At 44.9% G+C, this 27,731-nt stretch overlaps 1 protein-coding gene across 2 annotated transcripts; it reads right to left on the bottom strand.

Annotated features, from left to right (window-relative positions):
- Positions 1 to 2,306: 2,306 nt before the first annotated feature.
- Positions 2,307 to 22,975, bottom strand: ZNF180 (zinc finger protein 180). Of its 2 annotated transcripts, none has more exons than XM_013064037.2 (5): positions 22,720 to 22,975; positions 20,249 to 20,337; positions 14,329 to 14,403; positions 11,951 to 12,077; positions 2,307 to 10,659 (listed from the first exon to the last, which is right to left on the bottom strand). In XM_013064037.2, the coding sequence occupies exons 2-5, from the start codon at positions 20,297 to 20,299 to the stop codon at positions 8,918 to 8,920; spliced, it is 1,995 nt and encodes a 664-aa protein (XP_012919491.1). In that variant the 5' UTR covers positions 20,300 to 20,337; positions 22,720 to 22,975; the 3' UTR covers positions 2,307 to 8,917. The 2 variants fall into 2 exon arrangements, with proteins under 2 accessions (XP_012919491.1, XP_012919492.1); XM_013064038.2 differs by lacking the exon at positions 22,720 to 22,975 and adding an exon at positions 22,488 to 22,710.
- Between the last annotated feature and the right edge of the window lie 4,756 nt (positions 22,976 to 27,731).

The raw sequence follows: 27,731 nt of genomic DNA, 5'->3' as shown, positions 1-27,731 counted from the left end.
GAGCAGGGAGCCTGATGCAGGCCTCCATCCCAGGACCCTGGGATCATGACCTGACCCAAAGGCAGATGCTTAACTGACTGAGCCACCCAGACATTCCTTTGTAAAACATTTTAAATGTCTGCATGATATTTCTATCATGGATAAGCCAAATTTTTCTATCAGTTTTGCTAATGTTGACATTTCTTTTTTTCTTTACCAATTTTCATTATTATATTGGAGTGATGCTCCCTGGGCATTTATCCTTGTCAAGAAAAATGACTGGAGCAAAGGACCTAAGTATTTGAGTGGCTCTTGATACATATTGTTACTTTCTAGGAAGGCTGTCTCAACCTTGGTTGTCTTAGCAGCATGAATGGAAATGTGGGTCTCACCAAACTGTGCCTTCTGTACCTCCATCTCTGGAACTGGACTGTACAATTAAAAAAAAAAAAACTCTTCTTTTTAATCCGATATCACAAATGAGATTAAACTTTATTTTCATACATCTTAATCACTGAGTCAGTTTTGTGTGTGTATATGTGCGTGAGGAAGGTGGATCAGTAATATTTTCATTGTATGGGGTTGAGAAAAGCCTTTTAGGTTCACCTCTGAAGCAAAACTTTGCTGGACAGTCTTTGGTGATCGTACAAGGCAGGTTTCTAGCCCCCCCTCTCCCCGTTGAAGGTCCTCAGAGGGGCTGATTATGGAGCGCCAGGGTTGCTCAGGGGTTGACTCTTGGTTTCAGCTCAGCTCATGATCGCAGGATCGTGAGCCTCACATCAGGCTCTGTGTTCAGTGCAGTCTGCTTAGGTTTCTCTCTTTCCCACTGTGCCTCTTCCCACCCTGCTTGCCTGCATTTACGCTCTAAGGTAAGTAAGTTGAAAACAGAGACAGAGGCAAACCATGAGAGACCCTTTTTTTTTTTTTTTAAAGATTTTATTTCTTTATTTGACAGAGATCACAAGAAGGCAGAGAGGCAGGCAGAGAGAGAGAGAGAGAGAGGGAAGCAGGCTCCCCGCCAAGCAGAGAGCCCGATGTGGGGCTAGATCCCAGGACCCTGGGATCATGACCTGAGCCGAAGGCAGAGGCTTAACCCACTGAGCCACCCAGGCGCCCCACCATGAGAGACTCTTAACTCTAGGTAATAAACTGAGGGCTGCTGGAGGAGAGGTGGGTGGGACAGAATGGGTCACAGGGGAATGAGCATTGAGGAGGGCACGTGATGTAATGGGCACTAGATTTTATATGCCATGGATGAATCATTAAATTCTGCCCCTGAAATGAATATTACACTATATGTTAAATAAAGTGAATTTAAATTTAAAAATTTAAATAAAAAAATAAGTAAAATCTTTTAAAAACAGGAGGGGGGGTAATTTTTCTCTCCTGGGGTGTTGGCTTGGGGATGTCCTCATTTACTCTACCCAGTAGATTTTAAGGACAAAGATTATGGAGCCAGGAGACCTTGAGATGGGAGATTCATTATTAAGTGACTTTCATTAGTAAGTTTCCGTGTCGTGATTACAGGGGCTCTAGGAGGCATTGCAAATAGCACTGTTGTTTTATTTAGGGGAACATATACAAATTTTTTATAAAAATGCCCAGTCTTTCTCCCTCTGTAGTAATGATAACCTGGGCCTTTTGGGGTAAATTAAATGGTTTTTTGAATGCTGTGGTGACCTGGATCCAAAGGCTGTAGATTTAGCTAGTAAAATTACACCCACTGAGGGTCAACTGACTGTGCTGGGAAGAGATGCTAACACATGTGCTCCAGCCCAGGATGGGGTAGTAGAAAACCAATTATCATCTAATTTATTCCAGATGGGTGGTAAAAGGGGTACTTTTTTCCACAAGGGGAAGTAAACTCATATTTCAGTCAGGTTCTTGTATATCTGGCTGGGTGATATGAGGTCCTCCCACCTTGAACAATGTGAGCAACTGTCAGAAGCAGGGGGATTAAGGAAACCATTCTGGAAAGAGAAATATCGGCTGGAATCCCATTTAGATATTTAGTTCCTAAGTCCATATATTTAATGTTGCTTTAGAGGAGGCATTCGTATTTCTCCCCTTTAGAGCTCATCTCCTGGATAATTAATCTACACTTTGCCTACCCCACTCCCCACCCCCAAGTGATGGGATGGGCCATATTAACTAAAATCATTTTTTCCCCTTGTTTTCCTAAGCTTTACCAAAGAGCAAATATGGGCTCTCACTGAAGGTGAATTGCCAATAATCCCAATCACTTTTTGAAAACCTTGTCCCTTGGATGATAAATATGACCAAATACACCTGAAGTCGGGCCCATTTATTAATGGTATCTTTGTATGTTCTTACACAGCCAGTGGGCCTATCCACCAGAAGTAAGTAATAAAAAGGCCAATGTCTGAGTGTGAGAGAGAGGACTGAACTGGAATTTTAGGTGTGAGATGAAACAGTTGCGAGGTCATTGGTCTAGTGAAGCTTCTGTTTCCTAAACAGATGCACATTAAGCCTTATCATTCATCCAAAACTTTGATGTTGACCAACATTTGGCTGCAGGAAATTTAGACTGATCAATATAAAACATCTCTTGTGAAGTCAAGTTTTTGCCTGTCATGGACTGAATGTTTATGTCCCCACCCGCCCCCCACCACCGAAATTCATATGTTGAAATCCTAATGCCCCATGTGATGGTATTACAAGATGGGGACCTTTGGGCTCTGATTAGTTCATGAGGGTGAAATTCACCATGAATGGGATTTGTGCCCCGATACAAGATTCCAGAGACGGCTCTTGTCCTTTGGCTGTGTGAGGACAAGGAAGTGGCTACCTATGAACCAGGAAGCGAGTCCTCACCAGTCACCGGATCTGCTGGTGCTTTGCTTTTATTCATTACTTAAAGCATCCAGTCTACAGTATTTTTGTTATACCAGTTTGAACAGACTCAGATAGTGCCTTTCTTGGACACTGTTGACACTGCCTCTCATGATGGATCCATAGAGACCTAGACCTTGGTCTAGCGTTCATGTCTGATGGTTTCTCAAGGCTCACAGTGTTCCTGCATGACTGGTAGGAATTCTACTTGGGTTAGTGGTCCCTATGGCCTCTGTCTATCACCACTGCATGATTGCTGGTTCCCCGGGATGAATATGTAGCCTTTCATGGTGCTAATGCTGCTCATTCCAATTTAACACTTAATTTAACACTAGTTTTAACCTACTCTCCCTCTCCTACGTAAACATTTTTATTCTAACTCCGTGTTTTCTGACCAATTTGCACGTCTCATGAACACAAATCCACAATTTTCGTTTCCTTTAAAGCTAAAAACTTCAGTTTTCCTTTTATTTAAAAAAAAAAGTACAACTGGACTCGATACAGGAATAACAGCAAACAGTAACCCACACACAGTAGTCATCCCCCTCTTCCCATTTAGGCAGAGAAGCCGTAATTGAGCACTGAGACACAGGTAGAAGCCACACCACATGGGGAAGCTGTGGTGACTAGGTGTCCCATTTCTTGGGAACACAGCTTAGATTTGGCTGTATTGTATACAGGTCTAGGTGACAAATGCTATCAGCAACACATAAAAATCCATCCACCAGATTACAAAAAGAGATTTCAACTCCCTCTTCCCCAGTGCAACATAAATACTAAAGCAGGGAGTACGCAACTAGTGTCAGTGATGGAATCCTGATACAATTAGTAGAGAAGAATAACATCGGAGAATACTAATAAACAGCTTTGGTATTTCATCAAAAAATATCCTTTGGCTTTTCTATAGGTTTGGTTCTTTTAAAACCTAATCCCCACTACCAAAATTTCAGCACATTCTACTTATGATCCTATCTACATTTTGCTATTTTACATTGTATAGTGGGACAGGTGGGGAGTATACTTAGGATGAGCACTGAACTGAATAATGCATAGAATTGTCTGATCAATACACTGCACACCTGAAACTAATGTAACATCGAATGTTAACTAAACTTCAGTTTTATAATAACCAAGTCAGGCTACTGGCATGTCCTGAAAGTTTTTCAAAGGTACAGAAAAATCAGGTACTTACACCCATAGAGTTCCAGCTTGCCACAAAATGTCCTGTAGGAGTAGCGTGGTCCTTGTAGGTTCAGAAAACAAGTCATGGTGGAGGAAAATGTGGACAAGCCAAAGAGAAAACAAGAGGAAGAGTTTACGGTCAGAAGATTCAGGAAGCTGTCTAATCTGTAATGAACCGAAGGCAGAGGTATCAACCATGCAGAACTGAACAAACACTGTCAGAAAATGAACTCGTAGAACCTGGGCAAGGAAAAGGAACAGTAGCCAAGCAAATACCCAAATTTCAAGGTCTTGATCCAACACCTAAATTCAAGGACTGCTCCCTGAAGAACTGGGGAAGTGATCATAAAGACTGTCATAACCACAGAATGAAGATTCACTCAATAGAACATAAAAGCTGTTGATGCTTAAGAGTTTAAAAGTTTAAACTTTTTGATGTTTAGAAGCTAAAGAGCCTAGACAGGCAATATTAGTTCAGAAAGGTTTATCGATCACTAACCGAGTTCCACGTAAATACCAATGCTACATTGGGTATAAGATAGAAAACCCAACTTTAGTTTCAACATGAACATCCCCTTGGCAGGTCCCAAAATTGACATTTTAAATGGAATACTATTTTTTACAGCAAAATCTATAAAATTCATTAATTGAGTTACACCTCAAGTTAATCCAAATAAGGATTAAATTATCCTAAGCAGTAAAAACTGTCACCCACTTGTTCCTAGTTTTACAAAAACAGTTCTAGAGAGCTTTTGAATATCTACTTGCAACAACAAACGTTACTTAATATTAGCTTGCTAACTTGACCTGATTTTATGCTCTCTCCCCCTTTTTCATGCCCAGCATCTGAACCCTCTTTTTTTTGAACCCTCTTTTTACATGACAGATTTTTCACTAGAAAACGAATGAACCCAGAGATCCCAGACTTGGAAGTGGATGTAATAATGGGAAGCTCTAGTTAACCTTACACGGAGAAGAGAGTAAGCACTTTTTTTTTTTTTTTAAAGAGCGATAGCTCTATTATGTTACATAGGAGATATTATATACATATTTAAATCAGAGTATAGAAGGTGAAGAAAATGTTGACTTATGGGTTAGGCAGAAGAGAGGGCTATACTGGAAACCTTCTTTGCTGCTGCTTTGCAAATGAATAAAATTCTACGAATGACGAATCCTCTACTTAATTAGCATGAGTCGCATGAGACTCCAGGAAATACAAAAGGTACCTCTGATGTCTCCAACGATGGCATAGCTCAGGTGTCACCAAACCCAGGCACTTGCCTCAGACTTGGAATCAAAAGAAATCAATGTAGAGATAGATCAAGGAAATTAATTAAGATACTCTGGGAACTTAAGGAATTCTCATAGGCACTGCAGCATAATTCTGACAATCATTTCTGTCTATAAATCCTTGAACATGATCTTACTGCTTCTTGCCAGCTCTTGGACCCACCTAACGTCCTTTCAATAAACTCCTTTTTCCAATTGGCTAGCATTGGCTCATGAGCTTCCCAACCAAGAACCCAGGTTGCTACAATTTGTAAAGAGTAATGTGCTATTTATGGATGTGATCCGTTCTGTGGTGAAACAGTCCAAGTGCAGGCTTTGTCAACAAACTGAAAAAATACTGATTTTCCAAGCTAAAGTTCTAAATGCATTGGTAATTTAACTGGTCCTGTCAGATAAGACACACAGAACAGAGGCACAAATCCAAATGAAATTTTGATTCCTTGAGCACAAAATCCAAATGAAATTTAAGAATACAAAAGTGTATCTGAAAATAGTATTTCAAAATCTGGATCTCCCCTCTCCTAGCTGAAATCTCTCTAAATATAAAACACACTTATCTTTCCAAGCCTAGAAGTAAGCTGAAACATCAAAATACAAAATGATGTGGGAGGGGTACAAAAGCAGTAAAGGCGGATCAGGAGTGTGAGAGGACACAAAACAACTAGAGTTAACATTGCTATTTGGTATGTTTGAAGGTTGCTAAAGAGTAAATCTTAAGGGTTCTCATCAGCAGGGAAAATAAAAAACCCCATGATTGGGGTGCCTGGGTGGCTCAGTGGGTTAAAGCCTCTCCCTTCGGCATAGGTCACGATCCCAGGGTCCTGGGATCAAGTCCCACATCAGGCTGTCTGCTCAGCAGGGAGCCTGCTTCCTCCTCTCTCTCTCTGCCTGCCTCTCTGCCTACTTGTGATTTGTCTGTCAAATAAATAAACAAAAATCTTAAAAAAAAAAAAACCATGATTCTGTCTCTCTGCGAGTTGATAATATTAACTGTGATAATCATTTCACAATATATGTAAATCAAACGTGCTGTATACCCAAAACTTACACAGTGCTGTATGTATGTCAGTTATAACCCAGGAAGACTAGGGGAAATGAAAAATTGGTTCTAGGAGAGTATTTACTAACCTCTAAGTAGTTAAAAACATTTTGGTCACTTTTCATTTATTTCTAATTTTACTGGGGTATGGTGAGAGAAATTTGGCTTGTAAAACCTCTATAAATTCTTCTATGGCCAAGTACAGCTTTAGTTTTGTGAATTTTACACAGACAAAAATTTTTATGCAAGGGACATCTATATATGTGTGTATATATATATATATATGTGTGTGTGTGTGTGTGTATGTGTGTGTATGTATATATCTACATATATATGCATACACATACATATGCCATATATGTGTCATTAAAATCAAACTACTGATTCTCCTTTTTAACCTTAAATTTTAGGTTCATAAATTTAATTACATATTTTTGACATGTGGTCACATGACCTAAACTTACTATTGATACAGGAATTTTTGGTGGATTATCTTTAAAAGAATATTTTTCCTACAAGGGAAATTACTGAGCAAATAATATAAATTCCCATTTTTGTTTATCAGTTGACTCTATCTTTTATCAATATGCTTGGCGATCCTTAATCCCCACTGGAAAACTGATACAATACTCACGACAGTGCACACAAATGACTCACATATTCAAGCTGGCCAGAAACATACACACATGCACACTTACACACATATTTCAAAAATTTTGCAGTTTTAAAAATTTCACTTTCAATGAAATATTTTCAATGTTTATCGAAGAGATTACTTTGCAATGAATCACTTCCCAAACTAGAAATATTCAGAGCCCTCATCCTTCACCCATTTGTACAATCATGGCTTCTTGCCTTCAAAGTAAGATTCAACATGCCTGATGAAAATCATCCTAGCTAGTATTGGTTTTATCTCTAATTTGGGGTGGGGGGGGGACCTCTTCAGGTCCGGTTGCTAAATTTGGACTTTTTACCATTTTATGTCCTCCCCAGAAGGGAATACATGCAGAACCCCTGCTGTTCCTCTATCCATGCATTCATCAACCAACTGAAGAGCTCTCAGGCTGTGTGTGGAGCCAGCTGTCAACCCTCGACAACTGTTCCTGAAAAATTCAATCACTGCCATGTGTGTTGTACTCTGGCTTAAACCTCAGAGAGGTGGCTCTGCTTAGGGTCATCTCATGGGGACAGAATTTTACGGAGGGCGACCGCTATCAGAGGTCACTTTTGATTTCTCGTTCTTCCTCCAGAGAATTCATCTTGGTTCTCTGGTCTCCCATTTCAACTCTCAGCTTACTTTTTACTAACTCTCCAGGATCAGAGGTTTCGGGCCCATGATAATCCATAGGATTAAAATATATGATTTAGGCGATGCGAAACACATCTTAGAAACCAACAAAGAGCTACAAAATCTTACCTAAAATCATTCTTGCAAGCTTAATTTAGGCGATAAGCACTTAGCATGACAGTGCTCTCTCACTCAGAAGACTCAGACATCAGGAAATATACCCCAGAGGGAAAAAAACCCACAAGACTACATGGGGGAAACCCTTAAAAATAGAGCTCCTTTATACCGCTTTGGAAATATAAAAATATGCCCTCTACACAACCTGCATATTCTCAATCCCTCATATAGAACCCCTTCTGATCTAAATTTCCAGTTCCCCATTGCCAGGGGAATATTTTCAATGAGGAAAATCCCTGGGTATCCAAGTCCTAAGGAGTGACCTGCTCAAGCTAATCCAAATGGAAATCTCAGAACCCCGAGAAATCTCTATCTAGCTACCTAGTCTTTCCTAAATGGTCAAAGATGGAAATCTTTGGTTTACTTTTTGTTTCTGACTCCTCATATTACTTACTACAGTACAACAGCACACACACCAAAGAGAAGAAAAAAAAAGGCATAAAGCTAAAAATCAAAAAGATACACCTGGAAAGCCTTTCAACTCTGATCCATACACAAGTACCACAATGGTTCTGGAAGTTACTGTTCTATACACTTGGCCTGCATTTTTTCCCACTTCATTATCATAGCCATTTTCCTAATATTTATGAAATCTTAACATATAATAGAAAGTGCTGAATAAAACAGATTACAAAGTAGCTACTGTGATAATCATGTCATAAAATGGTACTGAAATACTATTTTCCAGCCTAGGTTCCAATACCTACACCAATTTTCCAATCTTCTCAACAACAAGCTCACCAGTGTTTGCATTCTCATTTACTCTTTATTGTTAAAGAGTTCTACCTCACTCACAATCACTCCATAGTAAGTTGCCCATTTAATGATCATTTCCTCAGGTCAGAGTGCTTTCTTCCAGGAAAAGTGCCAATATTTATTACTTATGTGGCAATGTGTCTTACAGGCCAAGTTTGATCTTTTTAATACAAAATGTTAAGTAAAATATTTGACTGTTTTTCTTTCTTCACCAGACCAAACTTCCAGATCCACAATAACAGAAGGCTGACATTTGAAAGGAAGAAAAAAGAAAAGAAGGAAGGAAGGAGAAAGAAATGTAAGAAAAAGAAAAAGAAAAAAAAAAAGAATACGCTGGCTGAAAGGCTTCCAAACTAGTTACATTCATAGGGTTTCTCCTCAGTATGAGTTGCCTGATGCCTAATAAGTTTAGAACTATTAATGAAAGCTTTCCCACACTGATTACATGTAAAGGGCTTTTCTCCAGTATGAGTTCTTTGATGTACAATAAGTCGAGCACTCAAACTGAATGTTTTCCCACACTGATTACATTCATAGGGTTTCTCTCCAGTATGAGTTCTTTGATGTTGAGTAAGGCATGAACTCTGCCTGAAGGACTTCCCACACTGACTGCACTCGTAGGGCTTTTCTCCAGTGTGAGTTCTCTGATGTACAACAAGAACATAACTCTGGCTAAAGGACTTCCCACACTGGTTACATTCATAGGGCTTTTCTCCAGTATGAGTTCTCTGATGCATAACCAGATGAGAACTGCGGTTGAAAGATTTCCCACACTCATTACATTCATAGGGTTTCTCGCCAGTATGAGTTCTTTGATGGGCAACAAGCTGAGAGCTCCAGCTGAAGGATTTTCCACACTGATTACATTCAAAGGGTTTTTCTCCTGTGTGAGTTCTCTGATGGGCAACGAGTTTGTAACTTTGACTAAAGGACTTCCCACATTGATTGCACTCATAGGGTTTCTCTCCAGTATGAATTCTTTGATGTGCAATAAGCTTATAGCTCTGGATAAATGATTTACCACACTGACTGCATTCATAGGGCTTCTCTCCCGTGTGAGTTCTTTGATGGGCAATAAGTTTGTAGCTCTGCCTGAATGACTTCCCACACTGATTGCATTCATAAGGTTTCTCTCCAGTATGAGTTCTCTGGTGCACCACAAGAACATAGCTCTGGCTGAAAGCTTTCCCACACTGATTACATCTGTAAGGTTTCTCTCCAGTATGAGTTCTCTGGTGAGAAACAAGGTGAGAGCTCCGGCTGAAGGACTTCCCACACTCATTACATTCATAAGGTTTCTCCCCTGTATGAGTTCTCTGATGTGCAACAAGATGAGAGCTCCAGCTGAAGGATTTCCCACACTGATTACATTCAAAGGGTTTCTCTTCAGAATGGTTTCTCAGGTTTTGGGCAAGGGATGAACTCTGGGAGGTTTTACCACAGTTATACTGACTCTCTTCAACAGGTATTCTCTGTTGTTCATTATGGGTTATACTGTGGTTCAAAACTTGCCCACATTCCTTAAAATCTAAGGACCTTCCTCTTGCATGTATTTTCTGATGTATATTTAGAGGTACATCATGGCTAAGAGATTGAATACTATCCCTAAATCCATAGGATTTATCTCCTGTTTGAGTTCTTGTAAACTGAATAAGGTGAATGTTCTGATCAGGGTTTCCACATTCATTATTGTCACAGTGTTTCTCACTGTCATTAATCTTCTCATGAGTGTTTACAATAGAATCATAATGCAATTTTTTAACATGTGAGGCATGTTTATGAAAATGGCTTCGTATGGGTATCATCTGGGGCGAAAGAAAACTGGAATTCAGACCACTCTTCTCTTCAAGTTCGCTTTTATAGACCTTCTCATAAGTAATCGCTTTCCTGGGAGTAAATGCTATTTCCTTCAAAGGTCTCTCTTGTCTTTCCTGTTGCTTTTCCAAATGGTCCTTACAATCTTGAACTTCTTCACACGAAGACAACCAAGGATCATCTCCTGTCAACCTTTCCAACTTCACTCCATGGGATGGTTCTTCATCAAAAATGTTCTGCTTTGAGGTTGATTCTCTTCTTCCAAGTGCCATTGCCAAATCTAGAAGAAAGCAAAATAAAACATCCTAGCCAAAGAATGTTAAAGTTGGAATACTGGGGAAAAGCTGACAAATATATAAAATATATATGGATTTGTTTTCAGCTATGGACCTATAACCTGGATTAAGAAAACAGAAGACTGGCATGGAGCAAGAGGCAGAAAAGTACCAGAGCCCAACAGTATAATGATATTAAAATGCAGCTTTTCTGAATAAAAAGACTTTAGATGCCAAATATCTCTATATTCCAAAATAAGATCACCTGTGCAGAATCTACAGAACAACAAAAACAATTTTACAAGTCTTCGCAAAGAAACCAGCCTCCTTTCTACCCTCTTTAGTGCTACACGTGTGCTCAGTGAAATTGAAAACAGTATCTACATTTCTAGGAATTTCTGGAGGCACAGGTCAGTAAGACAATGGCAAACTACTTTGTGAAACAAGAGAAAGAATGAGGGCACTGGTATCCCAAGTTCCCTAAATGCCTTAGCGGCAATTAAGGCCCAATGGATTCCTATGGTTCCAAGTGAGAGAGAATGAAGATTTGCTCAGAAGCAGAAGCATGTGGGGCTACTAGGTCAAGCAGAGAGAGTACACCTGGAAAAAGTGGCAATGTATGCAGCCCATAAGAGTGGGAGATGGAGAAATATGTAGCATGCCCTATGGGGATTCTTGAAATTAACCCTCAATACCTGTAATGATTCCTAAGTGTCTGTTTCTCACCTGGATATGTAATGTTGGGAAATGTTTATACTCATCCCCTTGCTCCCACAAGGAGATGGCATCTGGTTTGAAAAGCTGATAGGGACCAATATAGAACTTAGGGTGTCTGGTCTGGGAACAAAAGAAAATCACGGCAGAATTTGGTCCCAGTCTTTGGTTTTTAGAAATTATGAGGACTGAACAAGTTCAAACCAAAGAAGCTGCACCTTTGCTACCCTACAAATTAAAATTAAATCTTCGGAGCACCTGGGTGGCTCAGTGGGTGAAGCCTCTGCTTTCGGCTCAGGTCATGATCTCAGGGTCCTGGGATCGAGCCCCACATCGGGCTCTCTGCTCAGCGGGGAGCCTGCTTCCCCCTCTCTGCCTGCCTCTCTGCCTACTTGTGATCTCGGTCTGTCATATAAATAAACAAAATCTTTTTAAAAATTTAAATTAAATAAAATTAAATCTTCATTGGGGAATAAAAAGCACACAGGTAATCCACATGTGGTCAAAATCAATCTGACCTCTGAACTGCATAGCTCATAATCCAGTGGAATCATTTCAATATAAAAATTCATTAATTCCTACCCCAAGAGACCAGGTCCCTATGGTTCTCCAGGATCATATCTCTGTCCAGGATCCTCTGAGCAGGGTTCAAAGTGCTTTCTTCCTTCTGAGTGAAGTCCACAGTCACAATTTTGAAGTTCACTCCTTCCTAAAACAGGACACACATTTCTGTTCAGCTGGGCATCATTTTCTTCCAATGTTCACAAAGAAGGAAAAGTTTGACAAACGGAAGAAGGAAAAATTGACAGCCTGGAAACTGTCCTGACTGTCCAAAAGATTCCAGTCAAGGTGTACAGGTGCCTTTTATGTACGCCTCTGTGGGTTTTGGATGCTGGACCTGGTGTTATATAAACACCTGGTTTATACCTGGTATTCCTGAACTGTGGTTCATGAATAGGACCAAGTCCCTGAATCCCACGGAACTCCACATACAATGCGACTGTGCATTTCTATCATTAAGACTCACCATACATTCTGTTCATTTGTATAATGGCCATCTTTGTCACTAGGCTACAATCCATGAGGGCAGGGGCAAGGTAATGACTGTTTTAACTGTAACTCAGGTGCCGAGCACAGTGTTGGTGTACAGTAGCTATGGAATATACACACTTGGCAAATGATTTCAATGAATAAATCCGGACTATCAACAGACTTTGTAATACATCCAAATAATCTGACTTTTGGTCCAAATCCTGATTCAAGTCCTCTCTCTCACCCTAATCTCACAGGCTTATCACACACCCATTTGAAAAGTCCTGAAGTGGATCAGGTTTTTTACTCTTATCCTTCTCACCTGCCCCAAACTACCCACCCCTCAAAATTCCATCCCCCTCCAACTGGGTCCTTGGGCACTCTGCTTCTAAATAACGAAATCCTAGAGCTTCAACATCATCACCAAATAGTCCCTGTGTATCCCCGTGTTAATGGAAACCCACATTTCCCCCAACAACCCCCTCCTCTGCAGGCACCATGGGCTCACAGTCACTCAGCATCAGAGGGGGAGGGTGTATGTCCTCCCAGTGACAGTGAAACTCACACTACTTACCTTATTCTTGACCTTTGTCCTACCAACCCTGAAAAACTAAAACCCCTCTCCACTGGAAACATAGAATACCTCGGATTTGTTTTCTACTTCAAGAACTTGTATTGTCTCATCTTGCACAGTCTCTAGCATCCATTTGTAGAGTTCTCTGATGGTAACGTAAAACTGACTATTTAATTTCTTTAAAGATGTATTTATTTATCTGAGAGCAGAGGGGGAGAGGGAGACAAAATTTTAAGCGGACTCTGCTGAGCGCAAAATCCAATGCAGCGGCTGATCTCACGACCTTGAGATCGGGACCTAAGCCTAAGCCAAGAGTCAGATTCTTAGCGGACTGCCCCACCCAAGTGCCCCTAAAACTAACCGACTTTAATGAGGCACTTTCTGTGTGCTTTCAGGCTGTGAGCTAAGCATGCTGCATGAACTATCATTCACTGAATTCTCACAAGGTCCCTGAGAGAAAATCCTCATAGCAGCACCATTTTTTTCAGATGAAAAGCTGGAAGAACAGAGAAATTAACATGTATGTCCAAAGTCAGGGGCTGGGAGGCAGCATCAACTTTGCCTAACATGTGTTCTCAGTCACCGACGCCTAGCGCTGCCCAACTTCCAGCCCCTAGAATTGCTCCTCAGCACCCCGCTCTCAGGGTGAGACCCCAGACCTTGAAATCTCCACGAAGTACTCCACCTCCCACGTCACGCAGACAGAACTCTCTCATTACAACACCAGACTGCTGTCCCTCACTCTTCTCATTCTTTGACAGCGTGGGGCCATCACTCAACTCAAGTATCTACAGTTAACCGCCCACTAGTCTACATGCTTTTCCTTCCCACTTAGTGCCCCTTTTATCTTTTCCATCTTGATTATTCCGACTAGAGTAACTGGGTCATTTGTTTTCATCTTTCTATTTGATCTATTCAAAAATCCTCTTTCAAACCGTACTTTACCCTACGGGGCTTTCACAGAATGTTCCTGGCTACAAGAATGAATCTGAATGTCTGTCTATAGTCTACAAAATGTAGGTTCCAGAATGCTGCTGGGAAGGAAGACTCCTGAAAACAGCAGGACAGAGTACTATGGGTGGTAACTACCTCGGGATGGTCCTTTCAGACAGACCAGCAATGCTGTTAACCTCCCAGAGCTGCCTCGCTCTCACTGCCAATGGTACTGCATTCAGCCTTCTCCACTTCCTCACAGCTCTCACTCTCTTCAATCTTTAGCATGAGAATGGGCCGATTTTTTGTAAAAGTTGTCCACTTGTACCCGTTTCCTCCCTTTCTGCTCACCCCCAGCTCACTTCGACTGGGTCCCTGCTGCCAACTGGCCATGGACATTTCTCAGTGGAGGCCAACTCACCTGGGATGGAAGGGCCAGTGACCCGGCATCTTCTCTCTCGACCTTAACGATAATCTCTTGAGCAAGAGGAGAGTCCTGAGAAAGCAAAACAGATGAGAAAGAGGAAAATAACCAGGAAGCTAAGTCCTGGCTCAAAACTCCCACAGTGAGTAGGCCAGGATGTGAAAAACCACCTGTTTCAACATATCCTACCTACAAGACTTCTGCTCCCTCCCAATGATACACTCACGCTAGTTCCCACTGGGCAGGAAGCCTGATGTGGGGCTCGATCTGAGGATCCTGTTGGCCACACAGACCCACTCTGGTACCATGTAGATGTGGAGCCTGATGTGGGGCTTGACCCTAGCACCCATAGATCATGACCTGAGCTAAAGTCAAGAGTCAGACCCTTAACAGACTGAGCCACCGTAGGTCCCAATTATCTCAACATTTTTGTTTAGAGGAATAATAGGTCTCTTTCATCAACGCAGAGATTAATGGTAACAATGTTTAGTTAAACCTGTTTAAGTCCATGAAGTTCACCAGAGACGGTCCAAGTGCTAAATGCCTGATCCAAACTCTGTCCCTTCCTGCTCCGCCGCTCGAAGTTTCACCATTTAGGCCACCTCTCCCAGGAAGCATTCCTGGATAGCAGAATCTCATCTCATCTTCCCGTAGGATTTCGTAGCTGTTTTTATCGGAGCTTTACCGGAACAGTAAAATCAGTCTCCTTATTTTATTGCTTCCATTTCTACACCTCTCCTCTGGGTCAGGAGATTGGTGCTGTGAAGAACTGTATATTTTTCACCTTTGTATTCTCAGTACTGAGTAGGAGCGTAATGTGCGTCATCTGAAATTGATGGGGTTAGACATACGTGCAGGGCTTTGGGTACAGGAGAGGAATTTAAAGGTTTTCATTTTTTCACTACTATTTATTTACTTTACAACTTTACTGAGGTACGCTTGACAAAAATTATCTGGTGAGTGATGTGATGTTTTTTAACTATGTGGACACTATGAAATGGGTACCAGTCAGGGTTTTGGTCTCAGCCCCCGAAGGCAGGCAGGGCCTTCCCTGGACCAGCTACTTCCCGTGTGTAAGTCACTGACACCTCTCAGCTGATGTCCATCAGGCTGCTCACTGGGCTCATGGCCCTCATTTAGCACCAAGACTTGGGCTCCCCTGATTTCTCTTCCTGCTGGGGCTTTAACTGATATTCATCATGCCCAAACAAAGTACTTGTGCATCTTCTGACAATGATTAAAATTTGTTAGAGGACACTCAGAGTGGAGAAGTGCACTAGGCAGCCTCCAAGATGGCACCCGATGGCTCCCACCCTCCAGGAATTCACACCCTATGTAGTCCTTGCCCACACAGTACCAGTGGGTCTGCTCAGCAGGGAGCTTGCTTCTCCCTCTGCTCCTCCCCATCCCCACCCCCACTTATGCTCTCTCTCCCTCATATAAATAAATCTTAAAAAAAAGAAAAAGTGATGCTGTGTCACTTCTGAGATCAGATGATAAAAGACACTGTGGCCTCCATCTTGGCTGTGTGCCATGAAGCGCTCTCTCTTCTCCCTCCTCTCTCTCAGGTCCTTCGCACCGGGAGAAAGCAGCTGCCGTGCTGTGCGCAGCCCTGGGGAGAGGTCTGTGTGGTGTGGAACCGAGGCCTCTCATGAACGGCCACGAGAATGATCGGGCAAGGGGGTCCTCCTACCCATGAGCCTTCTGAAGAGAGCAGCTGAGGCCGACAATCTCTGACAAGATGCTGATCACCAAGAACATCCAGAGAAGCCACTCCCAGGCACCCAACCCCGAGAAACCGCATGCGATCATAAATGCTGGTTGTTCTAAGCTGCTGAATTTCGGGGTATGGAGACACAGATGACTAACACAAGAAGGAAGATGTTTCTGCTTTTCCTGCATAGCCTTGGAATATACAAGAAGTGAATGGATAAAGAAGACGTGGTCCAGATACACAATGGAATATTCCTCAGGCATTAGAAAGGATGACTACCCACCATTTGCATTGACATGGATGGGACTGGAGGGGATTGTGCTGAGTGAAGTAAGTCAAGCAAAGAAAGTCAATTATCATATGGTTTCACTTACTTGTGGAGCATAAGGGATAGCATGGAGGACATAGAAGGAAAGGAAAAGTGAAGGGGGGGAGATCGGAGGGGGAGATGAAACATGAGAGACTGTGGACTCCGGGAATCAAACTGATGGTTTTGGGGGGGGGTGGGGGGGGATGGGTGAGGCTGGTGGTGGGTATTAAGGAAGGCACGGATTGCAGGGAGCACTGGGTGTGGTGCATAAGCAATGAATCACAGAATACTACATCAAAAACTAATGATGGGGCGCCTGGGTGGCTTAGTTGTTAAGCATCTGCCTTTGGCTCAGGTCATGATCCTGGGGTCCTGGGATCAAGTCCTGCATCGGGCTCCCTGCTCAGCCTGCTTCTCCCTCTCCCACTTCCCCTTCTTATGTTCCCTCTCTTGCTGTGTCTCTCGCTGCCAAGTAAATAAATAAAATCTTAAAAAAACAAACTAATGATGAACTATATGGTGACTAACATCACATAATTTAAAAAAAAAAAAAGCTGCACATTTCTCTCTGGGAGCGCTAGGTCATCTTTCTCCCCAGCACCTCACACGGGGCCTTACACTGGCTAGGCCATCAATGAATTTGTGACAAAAGTCAAAATTACAATGAACAGATCGCTAGTTCAGTTGTGTAACAGAGGGAAAAAATGGCAAGTGGACCATGAAGGTTCCCAGAAAATACCCAAAGTCACTAGCTTAAAGCAGAATGCCAACGGTCATAATCAAAGCATGCTTTACTTACAGTTTTGACAAAGTGTGAACGTACTTATGTAAATTTAAATGCATAATTCCCTCTCAAACTCTTGCATACATGTCCAGCTGACCCTTGAACACCACCAATTTGAATTGCATGGGTCCGCTAATATATGGATATTTTTCCCCAATAAATACAGTACTGTAAATGTATTTTTTCTTCTTTATGATTTTCCTAGTAATTTTCTAGCTTACTTTATGATAAGAAAACAAGTGTAAGATACAAAATGTGCAGGGCGCCTGGGTGGCTCAGTCCATTGAGCATCTGCCTTTGGCTCAGATTGTCATCCTGGGGTCCTGGGACTGAGCCCCGTGGTGGGCTCTCTGCTCAGGAGAGTCTGCTTCCCCCTCTCCCATTCCCCCTGCTCGTGCTTTCTCCCTCTCTCTCAAATAAATAAAAAAATTTTAAAAACATACAAAATAGGCATTGTTGATGGCTTATGTTATCAGTAAGACGTCCGGTCAACAGTATGCTCTTAGCAGTTAAGTTTTTGGGGGAGTCAGAAGTTACAAGTGGATTTTCAACCATACAGGAGGTCGGTTTCCCTAACCCCCGCCTTGTTCAAGAGTCAACTGTACAGGGAATCATACACAAAAACACTTACAGGGGCGCCTGGGTGGCTCAGTGGGTTAAGCCTCTGCCTTCAGCTCAGGTCATGATCTCAGGGTCCTGGGATCGAGCCCCACATCAGGCTCTCTGCTCAGCAGGGAGCCTGCTTCCTCCTCTCTCTGCCTGCCTCTCTGCCTACTTGTGATCTCTCTCTCTGTCAAATAAATAAATAAAATCTTAAAACAAAAAACAAAAAACAAACCCACTTACAGTAGTGGTATTTGTAATAGCAAAACATGGAACCCTAAATATCTACTGAGTCTAAGCCCATGGCCAGAGGTGGAAATCTGTGCACCAGGCCTGCATACTGGTGTGAGAATGTCACTGCTCCCAGGCCCTGACAGTGGACAGAAACAGGATCATATGTATGTCTACACACACACACACACACACACACACAGCTCTACCTATTTCTACACCTACATCTACTGAAAACAACATCGATACCTACAATCCCCATCGACCACTAAAGTTCATTCCACTGTTCCTCCTGCCCCATCTGATTGCGAGAACCCTGGCTCCCAAGAGCCTCATGACGTTTACTCAGCTGACCATCGCCCCTGTGGGTCATTCCTCTCTGCCGCCCTCTCTGTGGGTCATCCCCACTGCCGCCCCCTCTCCCACACAGATGCTCCTTGGACCCCTGAGCTTGGCCAAGAGGCCCTCCTCACCCTCCTCGGGCTCTGATTCTCTAGGCAGTTGGTCTCTTATAGACTCGCTCTCATGCCGTTGGGACTTGTACTCCAGGTGGACGCCCTTGACCTCCGGCCTGGGCTGGAGCTGTCATAGCCCATCCTGGGCTACCCTCCTGCGTTAATAACTTCAACGTGCTTCAGTTGTGATGCACACCGGGAGGGGCCCCTGACCCAACACAGTGCACATCTCACACCCCATGGGCCGCCCTTTGCACAGACTCACTGCAATTGGGCTGTTCCCTGTGGACGCCCTTCTCACCTGCTCTGGCCCTGTCACCCCAGAGCAGATCCCCCTCCCCCAGACGTCTGTCACCTCACCCCACCTGCGCTCTGATGCCCAGTGCCACCTGCCTCACCATGTTTGGTCACTGATGCCCCTACACAGGGACACCCTCCTCGGCCTACAGGAGGGAGCTCTCCCTTGCCTACAGAACCCCACGCAGCCAAGCCCCACCTAACGGCTTCAGGGTTGAACTGTTTAGGAAGGAAGAGGTGAAATTCTCACTGAACATTTTTAAGAAGTTAAACGTCTTCGAAGAATATTTGTTGCAGGAAAGTGCTTTGTTGATTTCTTAACCTTAAAATGTGCTGTACAGAAACAGAAAATGATAGATAAGTAAATGAAGACATGAAGTCACTAGGGATGGAACTTGCACATAAGCTTTGTTGACCTCCTTATTTATATTCTTCTAACACATTTTCTTTCATTTTTAAAAAAGATTTTATTTATTTATTTGACATAGAGAGAGAGATCACAAGTAGGCAGGGAAGCAGGCAGAGAGAGAGGAGGAAGCAGACTCCCTGCCAAGCAGAGAACCCGACGCGGGGCTCAATCCCAGGACCCCAAGATCATGATCCGAGCTGAAGGCAGAGGCTTAACCCACTGAGCCACCCAGGTGCCCCCTAACACATTTTCTATACAAACACAAACTACTTCCCTTTTAGAAAGAAAAAAAAAGATGACTGATCCCAGGGTCCTAGGATCGAGTCCCGCATCAGGCTCCTTGCTCAGCAGGGAGCCTACTTCTCCCTCTCCCTCCACCGCTCCCCCTGCTGTGCTCTGTCTGTCTCTCATTCTGACAAAAAAATAAAATCTTAAAAAAAATTTTTTTTTAAGATGATCATTCCTGTGGGCACCTGGGTGGTGCAGTCAGTTAAGCATCTGACTCTTGGTTTCAGCCTGAGTCTCACTTTCATGGTCATAAGATCAAGCCCCGCATCAGGCTCCACACTTAGCACGGAGTCTGCTTGGGATTCTCTCTCACCCTCCCTCTGCCTCTCCCCCTGCTCACGTGTGCTCTCTCTCTCCCTCTCTCTAAATAATCTTTCAAAAAAAAAAAAAAGATGATCATTCTTTAACATTATTTACTGAACACAGATCCTACCTATCTTCGTACATCGGGAAATAAGCATTATCGCACCCATCAATGGCCACAGCATCGCCCATTTCATAGTCTTCCCATGACTCTTCGACACTCCTCCTGCAAGGCCCATTCTTGAACATTTTTTCCCGTTTCCAAGCGAAACTGGGAGCAGCTGGCCACAGGGCAGTCAGAACTCGAAGGGCCTTTGATACAGGGTGCCAAATTCCTCCCCGGAAGAATTATCTGGATTAAAATGGTGAGGAAATGCAGGGAGCCTCTGAAAATGTAGAGTGTATCAAGTCAGGGGAGACCAAAATCTCCCAAAACACTGCAAAGAGAGCCAGGTCTGCTCCCAAGCCTAGAGTCGCCAGCTCTAAGCTCTGGGTGTCCTCAAGGAAGGGAAGTTCCACTCACCTGTGCACAGATCTTCAGAGGTTCTGGGGGCTTCTCATCCCGCTCTTCCATGCTCTTCTAGGCACAGGCAGAGGTCTGAGGGTCCTGAGCTGTAAGGGCAGAAGCCCTGAGAAGAGCACCCTGGCGCCAATCCACTGTGGTGCCCCCCCACTCCTGCACCTCCCCACACCCAGGATTAGTCTCTGCTTCCAGGATGCATTCCCCATGGCAAGCGTGCATCTAGAGCTCTCTGCCTGAAAAGCTCTGCATGCACCTAGAGTCCCACAGTCCCTGTCCCAGGCCAAGACTCTGCACCTGCAACCTAGTACTCCCACTACCATCACAGGACTCTGGACCCCTAACTGTAAGTCATGCCCAAACACAGCCTCTGCCCACCACCGAGATCTGCAGCACATGTCAGTCCCTCCCTGCGCCACCGGGTTCTGAGATCCTCACAAATGCCCAGCACACTGAGGTCCACCTAGCATGCGCTCCTCCCCCACCATGACCTGATTCTGCACCCTAAACCAGCTCCCCTTCCTCGGGCAAGGAGCAGGGCTTCTGGGATGGACCACGCAGAATCACCCTCCCTGAATGCATGAAGCTCCTGACACAGCCCCACCCATCCCAGGATCCGACCCCTCCATTCACCTCACCTGACCCTCTCGCAACCTGTCATGAATGGCCTCCCACTTCCAGCTGAAATAACCAAGCATATGCACAGAGCTGGGTCACACATAGGGAGGGCCTGGTGCCTCCATCGTTCTGGGCTCCACTGTTCTCCCCTACCAGAACAGCACCAGCAGGATCTCCAGTCCCAAACCCGCCTGAGCCTCCAACATGTAGCTCAGATCTAGTCCCTCCACCAACCTGGGGACCCTCAGGCATGAATCAGCAGCAGAGCCGACATGGGCCTGGGAGCTTCCTGACACACCCCAGCACGTGCCACCCCTTCCTCCGCCCAGAAAGTGGACCTCATCTGTCTTTGTGCCAGCTCGAGATTTCTGGGTCTGAGACTAGAACAGCCCCTGGGAAGTCCCAGCCCACACACTACATTACCAACCCCACTCCATCTCTCCCCCTTATCCACATCCCCTTATTCCCACCAGATTCTTACTCCAAAGATATAGCGTGGGTTCACAATGTGGCTCTGTCCTGAACCTGCACACACACCACTTCCTCCACCAACACCCAAAGACCCCTACTTGAGCCATACCTGCCCAGATTCCTGCCCAAATGTACTTCTGGGCACCTGCGGCTTAGGGAGATCCTATCTTCCCACCACCTTGGGTACCACCAACATGTGATTAGAGCACCCTCTGTACAAAGACCCCAGCACCCTCTAATTCCCACCTACAGCCTCCTGTTCCCCGTCCAAATACCCATGTGTGTGCGCCTGCCCGCTCGCGCACAGGGGACAGGAAGCAGCCCTAATCCTCTGCAGCCCCAAATCTCTGGAGTGGAGGTGCTCTCTCCACTCGCCTGAGCATCTCAGGCAGTACTAGGGTCGCAGGACCATTCATGTCTCCCCATTCTGCCCTTTCCAGGTCCAAATCTGCAGCCAGACTCTGTTCCTCTACCAACCCGGGCATTCTCATGCCTGCAAGCAGAGTAGCCCCGGAGCAAAGGCCCTGGGAAAGCCTACTTCATGATCATGCTCCCAGCACCCTGCTTCCTTACCAAAGAGCTGTCCATGTCAGGCAGCTGCTGCAGCTCCGTCCTTCCCGGGCGCCAATTCTGCACCTCCAACCCAAAGTCTCCACCAAACTTGAATGCCCTACGGCCCTGCGTTACCCTACCTGGATCCCAGGATTACCAGTCCAAATCTCCGCTTCCCATTCGAATACCCCGCAGCACGTGCAGGGAGCGCTCCGACTAGAACGCGCCCACTGGGCCCTCCTTCAAACTGGGAGTCTGAAGCCCCTCAGCGATTCTCAGAGGGCTCGCTCAAGTAGCACTGCCTCTTCTGGAACAAGAATCTGCAACTCAAACCTGGTCTCTTCACTACCCAGGGGACCCGCTGGGTCCCCAAACCAAACACCAAGAATCTCAACTCCCACCTCATGCTTCCTACTTAAGCGTCTGCTCAAAATACAAGGAGAGCGGCAGAGCCCCTCTCCTCCAAATCTGCTGTTGAGTACTCCATCCTCCTGGGCTTCGGGCCTCAGATCCTGCACTAAACCGGCCTGGCACTGGAGGAAGGGAAGGCGGGCTTCTCAGGACCTCCCCACAGCCCAGCACTTGGCCTGTCTTCACCAACCTCGGCATTCGCAGGCCTGGGACAAGGGCACTACCGGATCAAAAACTGGTGCACGCCGTCGGTCCCGAATCGGTAGCTGCACCCGAGTATCTCCACCTACTTCGGGGACCCGAGGCTAAAGCGCCGCCCGCGAGGGTCCCTGGTCACCCACTCACACCCCCAACCCATGTTCCCGCCCACACCCTGCGCATGCGCGCATGGGACACCCAGCGCCGCCCCGCCCCTCACCGACCTGGGCGTACACCGGCTCGTGGCCCAAGTCCGGCCTGCCCCAGCTTCAGTACCCCGCACGGCTCTGCGGCAGAAAGAGGTCGGGTTCAGCAACCCCCTGCGCCGATTGTGCATACGACAGACTCGGCTTAAGTTAGTGCGGCCCCCTCCCCTACTCGGCATCCGCAGGGCCGCTCGGCTGACGTCCGAAGCCAGGTGCGCGGCGACTGCAGCCACCCGCACTCGGGACAATGGCTGCGTTTCTGGCCGAACCCGGAAGTGCGTTTGGGCTTGGCGAGCCAGGACTACAATTCCCAGAAGCCTCAGCGGCGCCCGCGGCGATTACGCGGGAGTCCAGCTCCTCCCGGAGGTGAGCGTGGAAATTACGGCCCGACGCGCCGGGTTGGAGTAACTGCGTGGGCCGAGACTGAGTTTTTGCCGGGCTCCCAGAGGAGCTGGATGTGGGGGGCGGTGGCTGACTTGGAAAGAGCTAGCCTGGCACCGGCTGGACTCCCAGGCAGGAGCAGCCGTGGAAACGGGATTCGATGAAACGGCGGGGTCCCCTCCCGGGCTCCCGCAGCTTTGTCACGCTTGCGCGCAGTCTCCTTTTTGGTCCTCAAGTCCAAAAACAGTGGCCCGTTACACAGTCCAGGGAGCTCCTGCCAAGTCCTTCAAGAATCTGACATGCTGGTATGTTTTTGTAGTTCATAACGGTGAAATAGCAAGAATCCTTTTGTTTTTTAAACTGAGTTCTTTCTCTGCCTCTAAGACTTTGGGGATATGTTCACCATCCCTCTCCTTCGCTTTTTGCCTTATCTCCTGACCATTTTTTCCTCTCTCGGTTCCAGCCACGTTGGCCTTTCCATCTTCCCCAGGAACTCCATGAAGCTCCCACTTCAGGACCTTTGCATGTGCTACTTATGCTGGCTGGCAGGCTCTTTCTTCCAGGATTCGCCTGGATTCTGCCATCTGATCTGGTCTTTAGGCAGATGTCACTTTCTCATGGGGCATTCCCCCATCAACTGCTGTAAACTCACTAACAAACCTTTCACTCCCCACTACTCCCTGCCTTCCTCTTCATCTTTATTGTCTAGAGAACTTTTCACTAACATATGTTGTAGGTATTTATTTGGTTTGTTGTTTATCTGCTTTCACCCCCAGACACCACCATAAGGGAAAGGATTTGTATCTACTTTGATCAGTGCTGTATCCCCACCATCCCAAGGTAGGGGGCACATAATAGATGCTCAATAAATGTTTGTTTTGTTTTAAATAAATAAAGGTCCCTGGCCCTTTGTTAAACATCTCATTAACTGGCACAATCACCCTATGAGAAAACAGTGGTGTTTATTTCCAACCCACCAGGGAGGAGCTGGCCATTGGTGCCACTGTATGAAAATACGGCATTTAAATTTTTTTTTATTGCTATCAAAGTATTCCTGTAGTTTTCTTCACATAACTTCTAACTTTTAACAAATTATTGCTATTTGAAATGTAATCTCCACCCCCCCCAAATTCCTTATGACTGGTTATTGTGGATTTTTTTTTTAAGATTTCATTTATTTGAGAGACAGGGAGACAGAGAGAGAGCACATGAGCAGGGTTGAGGGGCAGAGGGAGAAACAGACTCCCCGCTCAGCAGGGAGCCTGATGCAGGGCTCGATCCTGGGACTCAAGGATCATGACCTGAACCAAAGGCAGAAGCTTAACCGACTGAGCCACCCAGGCACCCCTGTGGTTGATTTAAAAAAAAAAATTATTTGGGGGATGCCTCGCTGGCTCAGTTGGTACAGCATGCGACTCTTGATCTCGGGTTTGTGGGCTCGACCCCAAGATCATGACCTGAGCTGAAGGCAGATGCTTAACTGACTGAGCCACCCAGGCGTCCCTGAAATGTTAGGAATTCTTATAGTATTTCCTTTGACTTTTCTAGTGAGATGTCATCTACAGATAATTATTTGATCTCTTCCTTGCCAGTATTTTTAACCAGATATTTCTTTGCATTTGGGTTATGTTGGCTGTCGTTTTCACAACAATATCAATACAAGTAACATTCTTGATTGTGTTCTTCTTAATGGGCATGCCTCTAACGTTTCAGGGTTAAATAGGTTGTTTTTTAAATGGAAGTAGGTAACTTATTGTTTTTTCTTTTTTTTAAACTTGTTACATAAATTTCCAGCACAAAAGTAGGGAGACTAGTTATAGGCCACCCCCTTTGGCCTGTCATGCAAATTAATTTTCCACTGGATCTTTTCTCATCTCTAGTCCCACCTGTGCTTTCCACTGCCCTCCTCCCCCAGTGATTTTGAAGCAAATACTACACATTGTTTCATTTCATTGGTAAGGGTTTCAGTAAATGTTTGAAAGACAGGGACTGGTTTTGAAAACAAAACTTCAGTACAAAATAAATACCCATCATGGGGCACCTGGGTGGCTCATTCGGTTGAGAATATGACTCTTGATTTTGGCTCAGGTCTTGATCTCAGGGTCATGGGATCCAGCTTCACGTCAGGCTCCACGCCCAGTGGAGATTCTCTCTCTCCCTTTGCCCCTCCCCACCCACTAGCACGCTTTCTCTCTCTCAAAAACAAAACCAAAAAAACAGGTATCATAACCAGTGGGCACAGAAAATGCAAAATTAATGTGATTGGCAGATATGATTATAAACCTCAAGACCCAAGAGAATGAACTAAAAGAAATGAACATCAAGGAGAGGCTAGAAAGGCATCGAATATGAAACAGATAATGGTAAACATTTACGTACCACTCTGGGCCAGGCACCGCTATAAGGTCCTTATAAATATTTCTCACTTAGTCCTCCCAGCAATTCATACAAGGTTGGACTGTTACTTCCATTTTATGAGAGATGACACTGAGGCCCAGAAGTGTTAAGTAACTTAGCCGGGATTGTATTGTGAGGGCAGAGCAGGGACCGAGAAGTCTGATGCTAGAATTCATGCTCTCATTTCCTACATTATATTGCCCCTTGCCCACCTATCAATATCCTTCTTCTACATAAGTAATACTAAGTTTGCAAACAAGACAGGAAAGTTTGTATTTATTCATAATAGAAGCAAAAAAAAAAGGGAAACATAAGAAACCTTAAAAACTCCAATGACAGCTGTAAAAGACAATCACCATATTACAAGCTGTGTTGTAAAGTTGTCAAATCTTGCAGAATGATCTACAGATTCAGTATGTAAATACGACAAAATCATGATGGGATGCTTTGACCATGAACTCATCTTCTTTTTTCTCTATATTTTTTCCCACTTTTAAAAATTTAAGATCTTCAGACATTAAGGCATTAGTAATATATAATTTAAAACTAACTTTGTCTTTTGTTTCCTCTTTTTTCCTTCTTATTTCAAAATGAACAAGATGGTTTAAGTTTTCCTTCCAGGAGCACTCAAATCCTGACCTAACCTGAATGTTATGGGGACTTCAGAACTGCTACTACTGAGGAACAGGAACTCATGCTAGGGACATGCCCATGGAACCCAGAGGTCTCTGTATCAGCTGTTTGGGGATTGGGTAAGACCCGAGTTTCATATTGCGGTTCTGTTGGCCAGGATTTGGGTGAGGGCTCAGTACCTCTTGAGAAACAGGGAGATCATGAATCCATTTGCTCTAAATGCTGGAAGATAAGAGCAAGAGTCACTAGAGGGAGAGTATAACCTGTACCTGGAAGACAGGGGTGGCAGGTTCTTGGCAGTAGGAGGGGAAAAAAACCAGTCCTTTTCCTTTGCTTAATCCTCTTCTCAAGCTATAAACATTGGAGGGACCCAGGCTTAGTTATCTGCCCCTACTGTTCTCTGTCTTTATCCACTTTTTTGCAATCTGTAGGGGAAAGGGTTAACTCAACAGGCCTGGGGTATCAAACCCAAGAAGGGCCAATTTCCATGACTAGCTCTTGGTCGGCTTCTAGGAACAACCCTTACAATGTTCTGTTTTTGCAGGCCTGAGGCCTTGAGCCACACTGTACCAGCTTGTCCATAGTTTATACAAACAACGTTATCTATGGTGAACACCAACGTTCCTTCTGTAGGGCCTGGAGTTTCAGTGACAGGTCAGTCCTAGGGTACATGTCCATGTGACTGACCTCCTATAAAAATGCCAGACACCCAGGTTCAGCGTGAGCTGCCTGGGGTTGGCAACCCATCACAAGTGTTGTCACACATCATTGCTGGGGGACTTCCCTGGGGACTCCACTGAGAAAGGAAGTTTTGGGTGTGGTGTCCTCCAGACTCCACCCCATGGACCTTTCCCTTTGCTGATTCTACTCTCTCTCTCTTTTTGCTGTAATAAACCGTAACCATGAGTATAACAACTTCTGGGTACTGTGAATCCGTCTAGCAAATCCTCGAGCCTGAGGCTGGTGTCTTGGAGAGCCCTGACACAAGATCTCCTACAGCCCCATCACTTTAAACCCCACTGTCAAGTCCCAGATGTGTATCTCTCCTACCGCGCTCTCTCTAAACTTCTTAGGAACAACTACCTGTTTTATTCTCCAGCTAATCTATTTTTGATATGCCTAAAGCAAATTCTTGACTTTCCTTGTCTATCCCAGATGTGCCCCTCCGTCAGGGGCGCCTCAGAAAGCGGCCTGCCGGTCTTCAACGGCTCCTGGGGAGTCGTCCTTGACTCCTCGCCCTGTTTTCACCAAATTGGACTCTCACCGCCTCCGGCCCCAGATCCCTTGGGATTCTAAGGATCTCGCATCTGCTCCTCCCTTGGGCGCGTCAGTCTTTCGTGTCATTCTGGTTTTTTCTTGTCATCATCTCTTAGTCTCTCCTTGTTTCTCATCTGCCGCCATGATTTGAAAAGGCTGCTCCCTGTGTACACCCCTGCTCTCCTCTGGCTGGCTCACACCCCCCACACCTGGCTGCTGCGTCCACCACCAGTGTTTGCCCATCCTCGCAGCTTCCCCAGCTGCTGGGTCTCGAACCTTGGCCCGCTAGTTCTGGATCACTTTCTTCCCCCTGTTTTTATTGCTTTTAAAGAAACACGAACCAAAAGCTGGGTCCAGAGCTT

This window comes from Mustela putorius, unplaced genomic scaffold (assembly GCF_011764305.1).
Source record: "Mustela putorius furo isolate JIRA1106 unplaced genomic scaffold, ASM1176430v1.1 tig00000196_pilon_pilon_pilon, whole genome shotgun sequence".
NCBI classification, from domain to species: domain Eukaryota; kingdom Metazoa; phylum Chordata; class Mammalia; order Carnivora; family Mustelidae; genus Mustela; species Mustela putorius.
This window is presented reverse-complemented; position numbering and strand designations above follow the sequence as displayed.

What these genes read in the sequence shown, in the direction of transcription:
- ZNF180 (XM_013064037.2), bottom strand. Translation starts at nt 20,299, where the DNA reads ATGGAAGAGCGGGATGAGAAGCCCCCAGAACCTCTGAAGATCTGTGCA. An exon ending in CTCTGAAGATCTGTGCACAG is followed by an intron (nt 14,404 to 20,248) that starts GTGAGTGGAACT and finishes TTGCTTTCTCAG; the next exon opens with GACTCTCCTCTTGCTCAAGA. An exon ending in CACTGGCCCTTCCATCCCAG is followed by an intron (nt 12,078 to 14,328) that starts GTGAGTTGGCCT and finishes GTCCTGTTTTAG; the next exon opens with GAAGGAGTGAACTTCAAAAT.